The sequence below is a fragment of the Oncorhynchus mykiss genome, chromosome 18, assembly GCF_013265735.2.
Source record: "Oncorhynchus mykiss isolate Arlee chromosome 18, USDA_OmykA_1.1, whole genome shotgun sequence".
Lineage (NCBI taxonomy): Eukaryota > Metazoa > Chordata > Actinopteri > Salmoniformes > Salmonidae > Oncorhynchus > Oncorhynchus mykiss.
In genome coordinates, this window is record NC_048582.1 from 11,120,542 (window position 1) to 11,135,998 (window position 15,457).

At 46.5% G+C, this 15,457-nt stretch overlaps 1 protein-coding gene across 1 annotated transcript in view; it reads left to right on the top strand.

The window, feature by feature from the left end:
* LOC110514120 (protein unc-80 homolog) overlaps positions 1 to 15,457 on the top strand; it is a 95,699-nt gene that overhangs the window by 26,956 nt on the left and 53,286 nt on the right. Inside the window, exons 17-26 of the mRNA XM_036951795.1 lie at positions 2,191 to 2,360; positions 3,290 to 3,391; positions 4,198 to 4,406; positions 9,569 to 9,675; positions 10,191 to 10,290; positions 12,740 to 12,912; positions 13,269 to 13,481; positions 13,605 to 13,740; positions 14,607 to 14,740; positions 14,943 to 15,120. Coding sequence (XP_036807690.1) covers positions 2,191 to 2,360; positions 3,290 to 3,391; positions 4,198 to 4,406; positions 9,569 to 9,675; positions 10,191 to 10,290; positions 12,740 to 12,912; positions 13,269 to 13,481; positions 13,605 to 13,740; positions 14,607 to 14,740; positions 14,943 to 15,120 — 1,522 coding nt within the window. The remainder of the gene's footprint in view (positions 1 to 2,190; positions 2,361 to 3,289; positions 3,392 to 4,197; positions 4,407 to 9,568; positions 9,676 to 10,190; positions 10,291 to 12,739; positions 12,913 to 13,268; positions 13,482 to 13,604; positions 13,741 to 14,606; positions 14,741 to 14,942; positions 15,121 to 15,457) is intronic.

The window sequence follows — 15,457 nt, forward strand, 5'->3', positions numbered from 1 at the left end:
GGGTAACATGGTGGAGCAGGGTAACATGGTGGCAGCTCTGTGGAGCAGGGTAACATGGTAGCAGCTCTGTGGAGCAGGGTAACATGGTGGAGCAGGGTAACATGGTGGAGCAGGGTAACATGGTGGAGCAGGGTAACATGGTGGCAGCTCTGTGGAGCAGGGTAACATGGTGGAGCAGGGTAACATGGTGGAGCAGGGTAACATGGTGGCAGCTCTGTGGAGCAGGGTAGCATGGTGGCAGCTCTGTGGAGGTATCATGGTAGCAGCTCTGTGGAGCAGGGTAACATGTTGGCAGCTCTGTGGAGCAGGGTAGCATGGTGGCAGCTCTGTGGAACAGGGTAGCATGGTGGCAGCTCTGTGGAGCAGGGTAGCATGGTGGCAGCTCTGTGGAGCAGGGTAGCTGTGTGGCAGCTCTGTGGAGCAGGGTAACATGGTGGCAGCTCTGTGGATCAGGGTAACATGGTGGCAGCTCTGTGGATCAGGGTAACATGGTGGCAGCTCTGTGGAACAGGGTAACATGGTGGCAGCTCTGTGGAGCAGGGTAACATGGTGGAGCAGGGTAACATGGTGGAGCAGGGTAACATGGTGGCAGCTCTGTGGAGCAGGGTAACATGGTGGCAGCTCTGTGGAGGTATCATGGTAGCAGCTCTGTGGAGCAGGGTAACATGGTGGCAGCTCTGTGGAGCAGGGTAGCATGGTGGCAGCTCTGTGGAACAGGGTAGCATGGTGGCAGCTCTGTGGAGCAGGGTAGCATGGTGGCAGCTCTGTGGAGCAGGGTAGCATGGTGGCAGCTCTGTGGAGCAGGGTAACATGGTGGCAGCTCTGTGGATCAGGGTAACATGGTGGCAGCTCTGTGGAACAGGGTAACATGGTGGCAGCTCTGTGGATCAGGGTAACATGGTGGCAGCTCTGTGGATCAGGGTAACATGGTGGCAGCTCTGTGGAACAGGGTAACATGGTGGCAGCTCTGTGGAGCAGGATAACATGGTGGCAGCTCTGTGGAGCAGGGTAACATGGTGGCAGCTCTGTGGAGCAGGGTAACATGGTGGCAGCTCTGTGGAGGTGTCATGGTGGCAGCTCTGTGGAGCAGGGTAACATGGTGGCAGCTCTGTGAAGCAGGGTAACACGGTGGCAGCTCTGTGGAGCAGGGTAACACGGTGGCAGCTCTGTGGAGCAGGGTAGCATGGTGGCAGCTCTGTGGAACAGGATAACATGGTGGCAGCTCTGTGGAGCAAGATAACATGGTGGCAGCTCTGTGGAGCAGGGTAACATGGTGCCAGCTCTGTGGAGGTATCATGGTGGCAGTTCTGTGGAGCAGGATAACATGGTGGCAGCTCTGTGGAGCAGGATAACATGGTGGCAGCTCTGTGGAGCAGGATAACATGGTGGCAGCTCTGTAGAGCAGGGTAACACGGTGGTATGGTGGCAGCTCTGTGGAGGTATCATGGTGGCAGCTCTGTGGAGCAGGGTGACACGGTGGTATGGTGGCAGCTCTGTGGAGCAGGGTAACATGGTAACATGGTGGCAGCTCTGTGGAGCAGGGTAACATGGTGGCAGCTCTGTGGAGCAGGGTAACATGGTGGCAGCTCTGTGGAGCAGGGTAACATGGTGGCAGCTCTGTGGAGCAGGATAACATGGCTGCATTGGGCTCTGTAGCAGCTGTCTGGTGCAGGGTAACATACAGAAGGCTTCAGGGACCACTTGATGGCTGACACCGTAGTATACTGACTCACTGCAGTACTGTGTGGCAACACTGTCCTCTTACTACTGACTAGCTGACTGAAAACCCGCACACAAACAATTACACACCCCACAATGACATGAATGAGGTCAGCTCATTGTTGGTTTTTGTACGGGGTCTAAATATACTTTTCCTTCCTTCCTTCCTTCCTTCCTTCCTTCCTTCCTTCCTTCCTTCCTTCCTTCCTTCCTTCCTTCCTTCCTTCCTTCCTTCCTTCCTTCCTTCCTTCCTTCCTTTCTCTATCTCTTTCTGTCTCTCTCTTTCTCTCTCTCGTAGATGCACACACACTCTCTCTCGCTCACACACACACACACACTTACACACACACAAGCAATTGATGTGTTTGATGAGAATTACTTAGTCATTGTGTTGTCTGTCTGTCTGTCTGTCTGTCTGTCTGTCTGTCTGTCTGTCCTCTCTCTCGCTCTATCTCCCCACCCCCCATCCAGGGTCTGTACTGTGACATCCGCCAGCTGGTGCAGTTCATCAAGGAGTCCCATGGCAACGTGTTCCGCAGGGTGGCACTGAGCGCGCTCCTGGACTCGGCCGAGAAAGTGGCCACCACCAAGAAGCCAGAGGAGAAAGAGGAGCCTATCACCAAACCTACAGCATCCAGGAGGTAGTCCACAGAACAAGGACCTCCCACTGGTTGAATCCACGTTATTTCCATGTCATTTCAACCAAACAAATCTACGTGATGACGTTGAATCAACGTGGAAAACTGTTTGGATTTTGCAAAAGGTCATCAACATCAGGCCATTTAGTCTTTTTTTCACCCAACGTTTTCGTTGATTTCACTTTGAATTCACGTTAGTTGACATCTCAAACAAATGTAAATCAAACTGAACGTTGAACTGACTAATGTGCCCAGTGGGTTGGCACCATACATATAGAACAACCAATCACAGACATGTAAAAACAGCAGGGATATCTGTACGTTGAGGGTGGTCGTGCAGATGGAGTGAACCCTGTCTTGTCCTACTGGTACTGACTCTGCTGATCACTTCTTTATTGAGGACAAATGTACTACGACTGTGATATGTGGTCTCATCTAGCTATTTCACCACCAATCGACTAACTATACATCTGACATTTTAGTCATTTAGCAGACGCAGTTATCCATTGCAATTTACAGGAGCAGTTAGGGTTAAATGCCTTGCTGAAGGGCACATGGACAGGAATTAGAATCAGCGACCTTTTGGATACTGGCCTAACGCTTTTAACCTCTAGGCTACCTGCGGTCTGGATAAGACAATCTGCTTATTGACTCACATGTAAATGTAAGGCAATCTGAAAAGGAGCACAGTATTTCTCCTAGGTGTTGTCCAGGCGGGGTGCTACAAAGGCCCCAAACCAACATCCTGTGCCTGAAAGGTTTAGATAGGGGAAGGATAGTGAAAACACTGTAGGGGTGATGGAATGTTTCCAGACGGCTACTCCATGCAACAAAGCCTTAGTTGCTACTATTGGGGTCTAACCTGTCCTGGGTGGTTCTGACTATACTGGAGCCTTGTCAGGAACAATTAGTTCTGTGTGTCCTTTGTGCAGGTCAGAGGCAGGTGTGTCTGGGGAAAAGGGAGGGCAGCCGTCCACCGCTGCAGACGAGTGCCGCAGCTGCATATCCAGCCGCCCCCCCCAGACACCAGAGCAGTGAGTACCCCCTCTTCCCCCTCTTCCCCAACCTTAACCCAAAAACTTAACCCTAATCCTACCTCCAGCTACTAACCCTAACCCTAAAACTAATCCTAGCTCCTAATCCTAAAAATAACCCTAGCTCCTAACCCTAAAACTAACCCTAGCTCCTAGCTCCTAACCCTTAATGTAATTCTAACCCTAACACTAATTATAACCTTTAACCCCCTAGAAATAGCATTTGACCTTGTAGGGACCAACAGAATGTCCCCAGTTGTCAATGTTTTTGTTTACTTTTCTTGTGGGGACTTCTGGTCCCTACAAGAATAGTTACACACACACACACACACACACACACACACACACACACACACACACACAAACATGTACACGATCACAGATACACGCATATACAGTACCAGTCAAAAGTTTAGACACACCTACTCATTCCAGGTTTTTCTTTATTTTGACTATTTTCTACATTTTTTACAAGAGTGTGCAAAGCTGTCATCAAGGCAAAGGGTGTCTACTTTGAAGAAAATATATTTTGATTTGTTTAACACTTCTTTGATTACTACATGATTCCATATGTGTTATTTCATAGTTTTTATGTCTTCACTATTATTCTACAATGTAGAAAATAGTAAAAATAAAGAAAACCCCCTGAATGATTAGGTGTGTCCAAACTTTTGACTGGTACTGTGCATGAATGTACTCCCCACAAAATGTATGTTTGATGAGAACTATTTAGTCATTGTGTCTGTCTGTCTGTCTGTCTGTCTGTCTGTCTGTCTGTCTGTCTCCATCCCTGTTTCTCTCCCCAGTGATGAACAGATTCCGGGGGCTCTGCTGGGCAAGAAGGACTTCTGGAGGAAAATGTTCAAGTCACAGAGTGCTGCCAGCGACACCAGCAGCCTATCAGAGCAGGACACGTCGGAATGCACCACCGCCCACTCAGGCACCACCACGGACCGACGCACCCGCTCACGCTCCCGACGCATCTCCCTGCGCAAGAAGCTCAAGCTGCCCATCGGTAGGTGGCAGTGCCCCCCACAGTACCACACCGCCACCCTGTGTCCATCTATAGAAATTATGATTCATTCTAGTGATGTCATCCTCTAAGGGTCATGACGGGCCTGATGGGATTTTTTTCCGGTAAACTTTCCAAATGTCAACAAAACAAAATACGCTAGACAGGGTGGGATGTTTTTGTCTGTAAAATTAATTTTGCGAGAAGTGTCGGTGGAAATGCTATTATGCGCAAATATTGATATAATAACCATAATATTGAAGTAAACTTGGAGTCACACGATGACATGTGTGACATCCTCCCACTTCGACTAGTCGGGAAAGCAAGCAGTTTATTAGGTTACAGATGAAATAAATGATGATGAACTTCACAGGGTGGTGAATGTGCACGGTGATGAGCTTGATGCTCCTTTCCACTAAATATCGAGGGTCTTATTTTGGTGACATGATCATCAACGCTTGGCTGTCTTTTGACAATTAAAAATAATCTTGCTCTTTTGTTCATAATAATCTCATCATGTAGGCTATATGTGCGCACATGGGCCAATACAATAGTGGGCTCATATAACGCAATACTTTTTGTGAGAAAACCATCAGTAGATTTGAAAATGCGATGGAAACTCATTTAACTTGTATTTTTTATTCGGTACACAGGAATGAAGAAGCGAAAACAGGTTTTTGGAAATGTTTGTACATTTATTAAAAATTAAAACTTAAATACCTTATTTACATAAGTATTCAGACCCTTTGCTCTGAGACTTGAAATTGAGCTCAGTTGAATCCTGTTTCCATTGATCATCCTTCAGATGAAGTCTCTGTGGTAAAGTCCATATGTGGTAATTACAATTGATTGGACATGATTTGGAAAGGCACACACCTGTCTATATAACATGGTTGACAGTGTATGTCAGAGCAAAAACCAAGCCATGAGGTCGAAGGAATTGTCCGAAGAGCACCGAGACAGGATTGTATCGAGGCACAGATCTGGTTAAGGGTACCAAAACATTTCTGCAGCATTGAAGGTCCCCAAGAACACAGTGGCCTCCATCATTCTTAAATGGAAAAAGTTTGGAACCACCAAGAGCTCCAGAGTTCCTCTGTGGAGATGGGAGAACCTTCCAGAAGGACAACCATCTCTGCAGAATTCCACCAATCAGACCTTTATGGTGGAGTGGCCAGACGGAAGCCACTCCTCAGTAAAAGGCACATGACAGCCCACTTGGAGTTTGCCAAAAGGCACCTAAAGGACTCTCAGAACATGAGAAACAAGATTATCTGGTCTGATGAAGCGTCACATCTGGAGGAAACTAGGCACCTCTCATCACCTGGCCAATACCATCCCTACGGTGAAGCATGGTGGTGGCTACATCAAGCTGTGGGGATGTTTTTCAGTGACAGGGACTGGGAGACTATTCAGAATCAAGGGAAAGATGAACGGAGCAAATTACAGAAAGATCCTTGATGAAAACTTGCTCCAGAGTGCAAATTCCAACAGGACAACGACCCTAAGCACACAGCAAAGACAACGCAAGAGTGGCTTGGGATAAGTCTCTGAATGTCCTTGAGTGGCCAAGCCAGAGCCTGGACTTAAACCTGATCAAGCATCTCTGAAGAGCCCTGAAAACAGCTGTGCAGCGATGCTCCCCTTCCAACCTGACAGAGTTTGAGAGAATCTGCAGAGAAGAATGGGAGAAACTCCCCAAATACAGGTGTGCCAAGCTTGTAGCATCATATTTAAGAAGACTCAAGGCTGTATAGCTGCTAAATGTGCTTCACCAAAGTATTGAGTAAAGGGTCTGGAAAGCCCATAAAATTGTCAGTGACTCCAGTCACCCAAGTTATAGACTGTTTTCTCTGCTACCGCATGGCAAGCGGTACCGGAGCGCCAAGTTTAGGACCAAAAGGCTCCTCAACAGCTTCTACCCCCAAGCTATAAGACTGCTGAACAATTAATAAAATCGCCACCGGACTATATACACTGACCCCCTCCCTTTTGTACACTGCTGCTACTCGTTGTTTATTATCTATGCATAGTCACTTCACCCCTACAGTGGCTTTCGAAAGTATTCACCCCTCTTGGCATTTTTCCTATTTTGTTGCCCTGGAATTAAAATAGATTTTTGGGGGGTTTGTATCATTTGATTTACACAACATGCCTACCACTTTGAAGATGCTAAATATTTTTTATTGTGAAACAAACAGTAAATAAGACAAAAAAACTGAACTTGAGCGTGCATAACTATTCATCCCTCCAAGGTCAATACTTTGTAGGGCCACCGTTTGCAGCAATTACAGCTGCAAGTCTCTTGGGGTATGTCTCTATAAGCTTGGCACATCTAGCCACTGGGATGTTTGCCCATTCTTCAAGGCAAAACTGCTCCAGCTCCTTCAAGTTGGATGGGTTCTGCTGGTGTACAGCACTCTTTAAGTCATACCACAGATTTTCAATTGGATTGAGGTCTGGGCTTTGACTAGACCATTTCAAGAGATTCAAATGTTTCCCCTTAAACCACTTGAGTGTTGCTTTAGCAGTATGTTTAAGGTCATTGTCCTGCTGGAAGGTGAACCTCTGTCCCAGTCTCAACTCTCTGGAAGACTGAAACAGGTTCCCCTCAAGAATGTCCCTGTATTTAGCATCATCCATGATTCCTTCAATTCTGACCAGTTTCCCAGTCCCTGCCAATGAAAAACATCTCCACATCATGATGCTGCCACCACCGTGCTTCACTGTGGGGATGGTATTCACGGGGTGATGAGAGTTGTTGGGTATGCGCCAGACATAGTGTTTTCCTTGATGGCCAGAAGGCTGACCAGAGTACCTTCTCCCATCTGTTTGGGGAGTCTCCCACATGCCTTTTGGCGAACACCAAACATGTTTGCTTATTTTTTTCTTTAAGTAATGGCTTTTTTCTGGCCACTCTTCTGTAAAGCCCAGCTCTGTGGAGTTCACGGCTTAAAGTTGTCTTATGGACAGATACTCCAATAGGTGCATGTTACAAAAAAAGTTTGATTTGATTTAAATACTTATGTAAATGCACTGTATCTGATGGGAAATCGGGCATATTGGACCAATTGTTTGTATGCAGATTTTTGAATATTCGCATGAAAATCTGTCGCCAATTGGATAGAAACCTAACTACTGACACGATGTATGATTAATTGAAAATACAACTTTATCACTGGATCATTAGTGTCGTGATGAACTCGTAGCTGCATCTCTCTAACTTTGTGTTACTAAGTACAGGGTTTGCGTGTAGGCAAATGTCATGTTTCTGTATGCTAACTTCATGCTGCTGTAGGCTAACGTCATGTTTCTGTAGGCTAACATGTTTCTGTAGGCTAACGTCATGTTTCTGTAGTCTAATGTCATGTTTCTGTAGTCTAACATCATGTTTCTGTAGGCTAACATCATGTTTCTGTAGTCTAACGTCATGTTTCTGTAGGCTAACATCTGGTTTCTGAAGGGTAACATGTTTCTGTAGTCTAACGTCATGTTTCTGTAGGCTAACATCATGTTTCTGTAGGCTAACATCATGTTTCTGTAGGCTAACATCATGTTTTTGTAGGCTAACATGATTCTGTAGTCTAACATCATGTTTCTGTAGTCTAACATCATGTTTCTGTAGGCTAACATCATGTTTCTGTAGGCTAACACCATGTTTATGTAGGCTAACATGTTTCTGTAGTCTAACATCATGTTTCTGTAGGCTAACGTCATGTTTCTGTAGGCTAACGTCATGTTTCTGTAGGCTAACGTCATGTTTCTGTAGGCTAACGTCATGTTTCTGTAGGCTAACGTCATGTTTCTGTAGGCTAACGTCATGTTTCTGTAGGCTAACATCATGTTTCTGTAGGCTAACATCATGTTTCTGTAGGCTAACATCATGTTTCTGTAGGTTAACATGTTTCTGTAGGCTAACATCATGTTTCTGTAGGCTAACATGTTTCTGTAGGCTAACATCATGTTTCTGTAGGTTAACATGTTTCTGTAGGCTAACATCATGTTTCTGTAGGCTAACGTCATGTTTCTGTAGGCTAACATCATGTTTCTGTAGGCTAACATCATGTTTCTGTAGGCTAACATCATGTTTCTGTAGGCTAACATCATGTTTCTGTAGGTTAACATGTTTCTGTAGGCTAACATCATGTTTCTGTAGGCTAACGTCATGTTTCTGTAGGCTAACATCATGTTTCTGTAGGCTAACATCATGTTTCTGTAGGCTAACATCATGTTTCTGTAGGCTAACATCATGTTTCTGTAGGCTAACATCATGTTTCTGTAGGTTAACATCATGTTTCTGTAGGCTAACATCATGTTTCTGTAGGCTAACGTCATGTTTCTGTAGGCTAACGTCATGTTTCTGTAGGCTAACGTCATGTTTCTGTAGGCTAACATCATGTTTCTGTAGGCTAACACCATGTTTATGTAGGCTAACATGTTTCTGTAGTCTAACATCATGTTTCTGTAGGCTAACATCATGTTTCTGTAGTCTAATGTCATGTTTCTGTAGTCTAACATCATGTTTCTGTAGGCTAACATCATGTTTCTGTAGTCTAACGTCATGTTTCTGTAGGCTAACATCTGGTTTCTGTAGGCTAACATGTTTCTGTAGTCTAACGTCATGTTTCTGTAGGCTAACATCATGTTTCTGTAGGCTAACATCATGTTTTTGTAGGCTAACATGATTCTGTAGTCTAACATCATGTTTTGTTGTACGGGTGATGAGTAGACAATTCACTTAATCTCTTTATGGTCTTCTTTTGTATTCCTTTTGTCCCTAGCATGCCGTGGGACTGTTCGCCTTCCAATTACCGTCTCTGTCTTACGTATGTGTGTGTGTGTGTGTGTGTGTGTGTGTGTGTATGTGTGTGTGTGTGTGTGTGTATGCTTCACAGACGCTCGTTGTTTGTTTGTTGTGTACAACTGCTCCTATGTGCCTTGTTCTATGACCAAGTGTTTTATGCTATTCTGTCTGCATTTGTGTGGATTATAACTTTTATTTGTGTTTATGCTTCTCTGTGTGTGTGTGTGTGTATTCAGTATGTCTTCTGCCAGTATGTGTATGTCTCGATGTATAAGTGTGATGTTTACCCCCTCTGCACTCCTCCCTCCCTCCATCCATCCCTCCATTACTCTGACCTGGGTGGGGTGGGGTGTGTTTGCAGGTAACTGGCTTAAGCGATCATCTCTCTCTGGGCTGACCGACGGGGTCGAGGACTTGTTGGACATCAGCTCTGTGGACCGACTCTCCTTCATCCGCCAGAGCTCCAAGGTCAGGGGTCACCTACTGACCACAAGGGGTCGTGTCTCTCACAACTGTCTACTTCAGTGCTCTCCGACCCTGTTCCTGGAGAACTACCATCCTGTAGGGTTTCGCTCCAACCCCAGTTGTAACTGACCTGGTTCAGCTTATCAACCAGCTAATTATTAGAATCAGCTGTGCTAGATTAGTGTTGGAGAGAGGACCTACAGCACAGTAGCTCTCTGGGAACAGGGTTGGAGAGCCCTGGTCTTACAGCCATGGGCTGATGTATAACCTTTTCTCACGACTGAGCTGGGCAACACCATGTCCTCTTGTATTGTTACCTGGGCATTTTGATAATTTTTAAGGGATAGACAAGAAAATCTATTTAAATGACAAAATGACTAGTTAGATGGTTTGTGTTTCTTTTGTTTACAACTTGTTATTTCTGTTTATATTTATTTATCTTTTAAATGCTACATATTTGTTGTTCTACTGCCGGTGGTGTGGACAGTCTTTTCTCTCTCCACCGCCCCTGCCTGCAGGTGAAGTTCACCAGCAACGTGAAGCTGTCAGAGGGCGGCGGGGGAGCGGGGGGCGTGGAGTACGGCCGGGACGAGGAGGAGAATTTCTTCAAGCGGCTCGGTAAATGGCGGTCTGGCAGGCGGAACCCATCCAAGCTTCACCACACAGAAGAGAAAGATGGTAGACCCCCGGGGTGTCCCCTATCACCCCCCGCCCGCTCGCCCCCTCACCCCGCCCGCCTCTCTGTGTGTATGTGCCTGACTGTCCTGTTCCGTCCGTAGTCTGTCTATGGTCTGTCCGTTGGCCTGTCCTGTGCGTCCAGTGATCTGTACACTCTCTGCCGCCATCTTTCATGCTAGTGGTGTTTGTATGTATTTGTCGACCACTGCCTGTGCAACCCCTGGCAGATTGAGGGGGAGACCCCTAGCCCTATACATGATGCCCTAGACTCATATATGATGCCCTAGACTCATACATGATACCCTAGACTCATACATGATGCCCTAGACTCATACATGATGCCCTAGACTCATACATGATGCCCTAGACTCATACATGATGCCCTAGACTCATACATGATGCCCTAGACTCATACATGATATCCTAGACTGATACATGATGCCCTAGACTCATACATGATGCCCTAGACTCATACATGATGCCCTAGACTCATACATGATACCCTAGACTGTTACATGATGCCCTTGACTCATATATGATACCCTAGACTCATACATGATGCCCTAGACTCATACATGATACCCTAGACTGTTACATGATACCCTAGACTCATACATGATGCCCTAGACTGTTACATGATGCCCTAGACTCATACATGATGCCCTAGACTCATACATGATACCCTAGACTGTTACATGATGCCCTAGACTCATACATGATACCCTAGACTTTTACATGATGCCGTAGACTCATACATGATACCCTAACATCTCCAGAAGTTATAGTAACCATCAACCTTTTAAGCAAATGCCCATCTTTTAGCTCACTGGACAGTTCCTTGTCACCTCTGCCCAGCGCCCACACCGACAGGCCCTTATTATACTCCATTGGGTGTTTTTTGTCCCCGGGGTCTGTTCCATCCCTGTTTAATGGCAGCCATGTTGAATTCTTCCCCTGGCCAGAGGAAGCTCCATGGTCCTTCTGCTAGCACGGCACAATCTAGCCTCCAATGTCCCCATGGATATGAGAGACAGGTAGAGGGACCGGGAGAAGGAGGGAGAGAGGGACAAGACAGGTAGAGGGACCGGGAGAAGGAAGGAGAGAGAGACAAGACAGGTAGAGAGACCGGGAGAAGGAGGGAGAGATGGACAAGACAGGTAGAGGGACCGGGAGAAGGAGGGAGAGATGGACAAGACAGGTAGAGGGACTGGGAGAAGGAGGGAGAGAGGGACAAGACAGGTAGAGGGACCGGGAGAAGGAGGGAGAGAGGGACAAGACAGGTAGAGGGACAGGGAGAAGGAGGGAGAGAGGGACAAGACAGGTAGAGAGACAGGGAGAAGGAGGGAGAGAGGGACCAGACAGGTAGAGGGACCGGGAGAAGGAGGGAGAGAGGGACCAGACAGGTAGAGGGACTGGGAGAAGGAGGGAGAGAGAGACAAGACAGGTAGAGGGACTGGGAGAAGGAGGGAGAGAGGGACAAGACAGGTAGAGAGACAGGAAGAAGGAGGGAGAGAGGGACCAGACAGCTCGAGAGACAGGAAGAAGGAGGGAGAGAAGGACCAGGAGAAGGAGGGAGAGAGGGACAAGACAGGTAGACGGAGGAGGGAGAGAGGGACCAGACAGGTAGAGAGACAGGAAGAAGGAGGGAGAGAGGGACAAGACAGGTAGAGAGATAGGGAGAAGGCGGGAGAGAGAGACAAGACAGGTAGAGAGACAGGGAGAAGGAGGGAGAGAGAGACAAGACAAGTAGAAACCCACAAAATCAAGAAATTTTACCATGAAGAATTACAACAAAGTCATCATATTTGTTGAATGTTGCACATTTCCTAGCTTAATGACCGTGTGTCCATCTTTCTCTCCAGCTTTGTTTGTTAAGTGGCTCGATGGTGCTTTTCATTCAATGGATTCAGACATGACCTAATCATGCTATGTTCTATAGTCTGTTCTCTCGTTCTTTTGTGTGATCATGTTGCTATATGGGTGTGTCATTCATGCCAGCACTCGCAAAGATAATGCCCAGAGCCCTGAGTTTTTCCTGGTTAGATCAGATGGTCAGAAAAACCTCCAGGCTCTAGTTATGCTGTAGAATAGAGGTCCAGGCCCCAGATGGCCCTAGTCTGCTCTACTCACCTCTTTTCTTTCTGTTACTGCTGTTTCTCTCTCTGTCTCTCTGTTCTCCCCCATCACTTCCTCCCTTCCCCTTCCTCTTGCTCTCTCTCTCTCTTCTCCTCCTATCCTCCTATCCCTCCCCTCCTCCTTCCCCTTTTCCTCCGCTCCCTCCTCCCTCTCTCTCTATCTATCGCTGTTCTCCCTCCCTCTCCCCTCCTCTCTTTCTCTTTCTCTCATCTCCCCTCCCCCTCTCTCTCCCGCTCCCTTCCTCCTCCTCCAGGGCCCCAGGGGTTCCAGGAGCGCCTGGCAGCCAGCCAGGAGGCCATGAAGAACAAGAACGTGGTGAACCTGACCGCCATCCGCCAGGGCATGAAACGCTTCCAGTTCCTGTTGAACTGCTGCGAGCCAGGCACCATCCCTGACGCATCCATCCTGGCCGCTGCGCTCGACCTGGTCAGTTATACAGTGGTCTCAGGCTGGAGTTAAATCAAACCGCTCATGTGAATGTTTACACATTGTCTTTGTTTAATTCAGTGGTTTTCAATCCTGTCCTCTGGATTCCTCAGACTTTCCACATATTTCATCTGTTCCAATACTAGCACATCTTATTCAATGAATCAATGATCAATCCACTGCTGTATACTCCTGTGATGGGAGTCTACCAGGTAGTAATAAGCCTTTTTTACTAGACAACCGTTCTGGAATGTTATTTGACAGGGAAAAATGTGTAAATATTGCAATATGGGATTGATTGAAGTAAGCTTTCAGTGATCTGACAGGACATTACTGTACTTCCTGGTGTCCGACAGGAAGCTCCCGTGGTTGCCAGAGCCTCCTTGTTCCTGGAGTGCGCCCGCTTCGTCCACCGTTGTAACCGTGGCAACTGGCCCGAGTGGATGAAGGGTCACCACGTGAACATCACCAAGCGGGGTCTGTCTCGGGGACGATCGCCCGTGGTGGGAAACAAGAGGAACCAGAAGCTCCAGTGGAATGCAGCCAAGCACTTCTGTCAATGGGGAGATGTGAGTGACTCTCTGATGGGATGAGCAACTATCAAATGATTCTACTGACCGAGATTGTGTATGAAGACAGGCGCTAATAGTGTGTGTGTGTGTGTGTGCCTGTCTCTGGCCTTCCTCTCCCAGGCCATTGGTACGCGTCTCAGTGAGCTGTGCCACTCAGACAGCGAGAGTCCTGCCAACATCCTGGGTTTTATCTACGACGAGGAGACCAAGCGAAGATTGAGAAAGGAGGACGAGGAGGAGGACTACTTAGACGACAGTAAGCCATAGAAAAGGAAAATGTCACCTTAAAGGGAAATATGGTTCACAGAAGAATCTTGTTAATCTGTATTTTTAGTAAACTATCCCTTTAAATTAGCATAATACGCAAATCCCCATAGAAACATGTCATTTTAAGCTAGCGATATGTGTTTTTGTCCACTCACTTCCACATCTGCCGTGAAAGCTGACAGAGCTAGAGTGTTGTTTGTCAGACCATGAGGCATTCCGAAAATGTATCTTCTCACAAAATCGTCTATAGCGTCCAAACGGTTTGGAAAGACGAGGCTCTCACGAACAAGATGGTGTTCTCAGTTTTGCTCTATGACACCCACAAGCTGCTTTGGACTCGTCTGAAGTCGGTATAGCCGATCTGCCATCTTCTGTCTGTAGCATCCCAACAGCTTGGTCAAACACACTATGACCCCTCTGTGGAAATAATACGATTATGGCAGTTGTTTTGCTCTAGGACCCCACCGCCCTCACAAGACTTGTCTGAAGGTCCCCTGATACCAGTTGAAGATATTAATGGAGGTATAGTGTATATGGAGACTGTTTAGTGCCAAAACAATGTTCAGATAGAGGACAGACACTTCAGAACCAGCTTCCTTTTGATATTTCGGGGGGACTATCTGTTGTTCCATGTAGTGAATCTGTTATTCAATGCTTTTGTATGGGCTAATAGCAGTAAGGCCAAGTAAAAACGTTCATCAAATAATTGTTTTATATATATTTGTTATACTTCAAAGGGTCTTATATCCTTGGTATGACCTTCAAAAAAACAATTCCATAAGGCTTAGTAGAACACCCCCTCTCTTCGACTCTTATGGGTTAAGCCAAATTTTGACCCAAAATATCCGTCCCCAGATACAGTCAACCCAACAAAATGCGGCTGTCCTTTCGCTCTCAAGATGGCCGCCTGCCAGTTACTGCTGGAGATCACCACCTTCCTCAGAGAGACATTCCCCTGCCTCCCCCGGCCACGCACAGAGCCCCAAGTGGTCAGTAGGAGAACTTCACTTACTTGACACTTACTCACTACTCTAATGCAATCATATCCCTATAAATCAATTGGTGTGTGTGTGTGTGTTCGCGCATATTTGTGTGTCTGTCTGTTCGCATATGTCTGTTCATGTGTGTGTGTCCATGTGTGCGCGTGTGTGTCTGTCCGTGTGTATATGTCTGCGTTGTGTGTGTTTGTAGGATTTGGAGAGCTGTCGATTGAGGCTGGACCCTGAGCTGAGTCACCACCGTTATGAGAGGAAGATCAGCTTTGCCGGTATCCTAGACGACGAGGACGGCCATGACTCTTTGAACAGCAGCAGCCACACACTCAAGTCTGACACGGCCTGCGACGACAAGAAGTCCCAGGAGCCTCTGGGTAATTGAGTTCTGCTAAATTGGCCTGTCAGATGAAAATCTCTAAAACAGAAACTTTTCAGGAAATTGAAAAAACCGCCATATTTTCTTGTTAAGAAACATTTCATTATAAAACTTCAAAAGCTATAAAGAATAATGTTTTTGGTTATAGTAAAAAAAATAAATTGGGTGTGGGTATTTTTGGGGGGGAAAACAGCAAACTTCCTACAACACAAATGTGTTTTATAATGCTATTCTACATATTTTGTTATGAGAATTTGTTTCTATCTGTTAGCTAATTTCCTGCAATTCTGCACATTTTGTGATCATATGCTATCTGGGGGGCCCACAACCTCCCC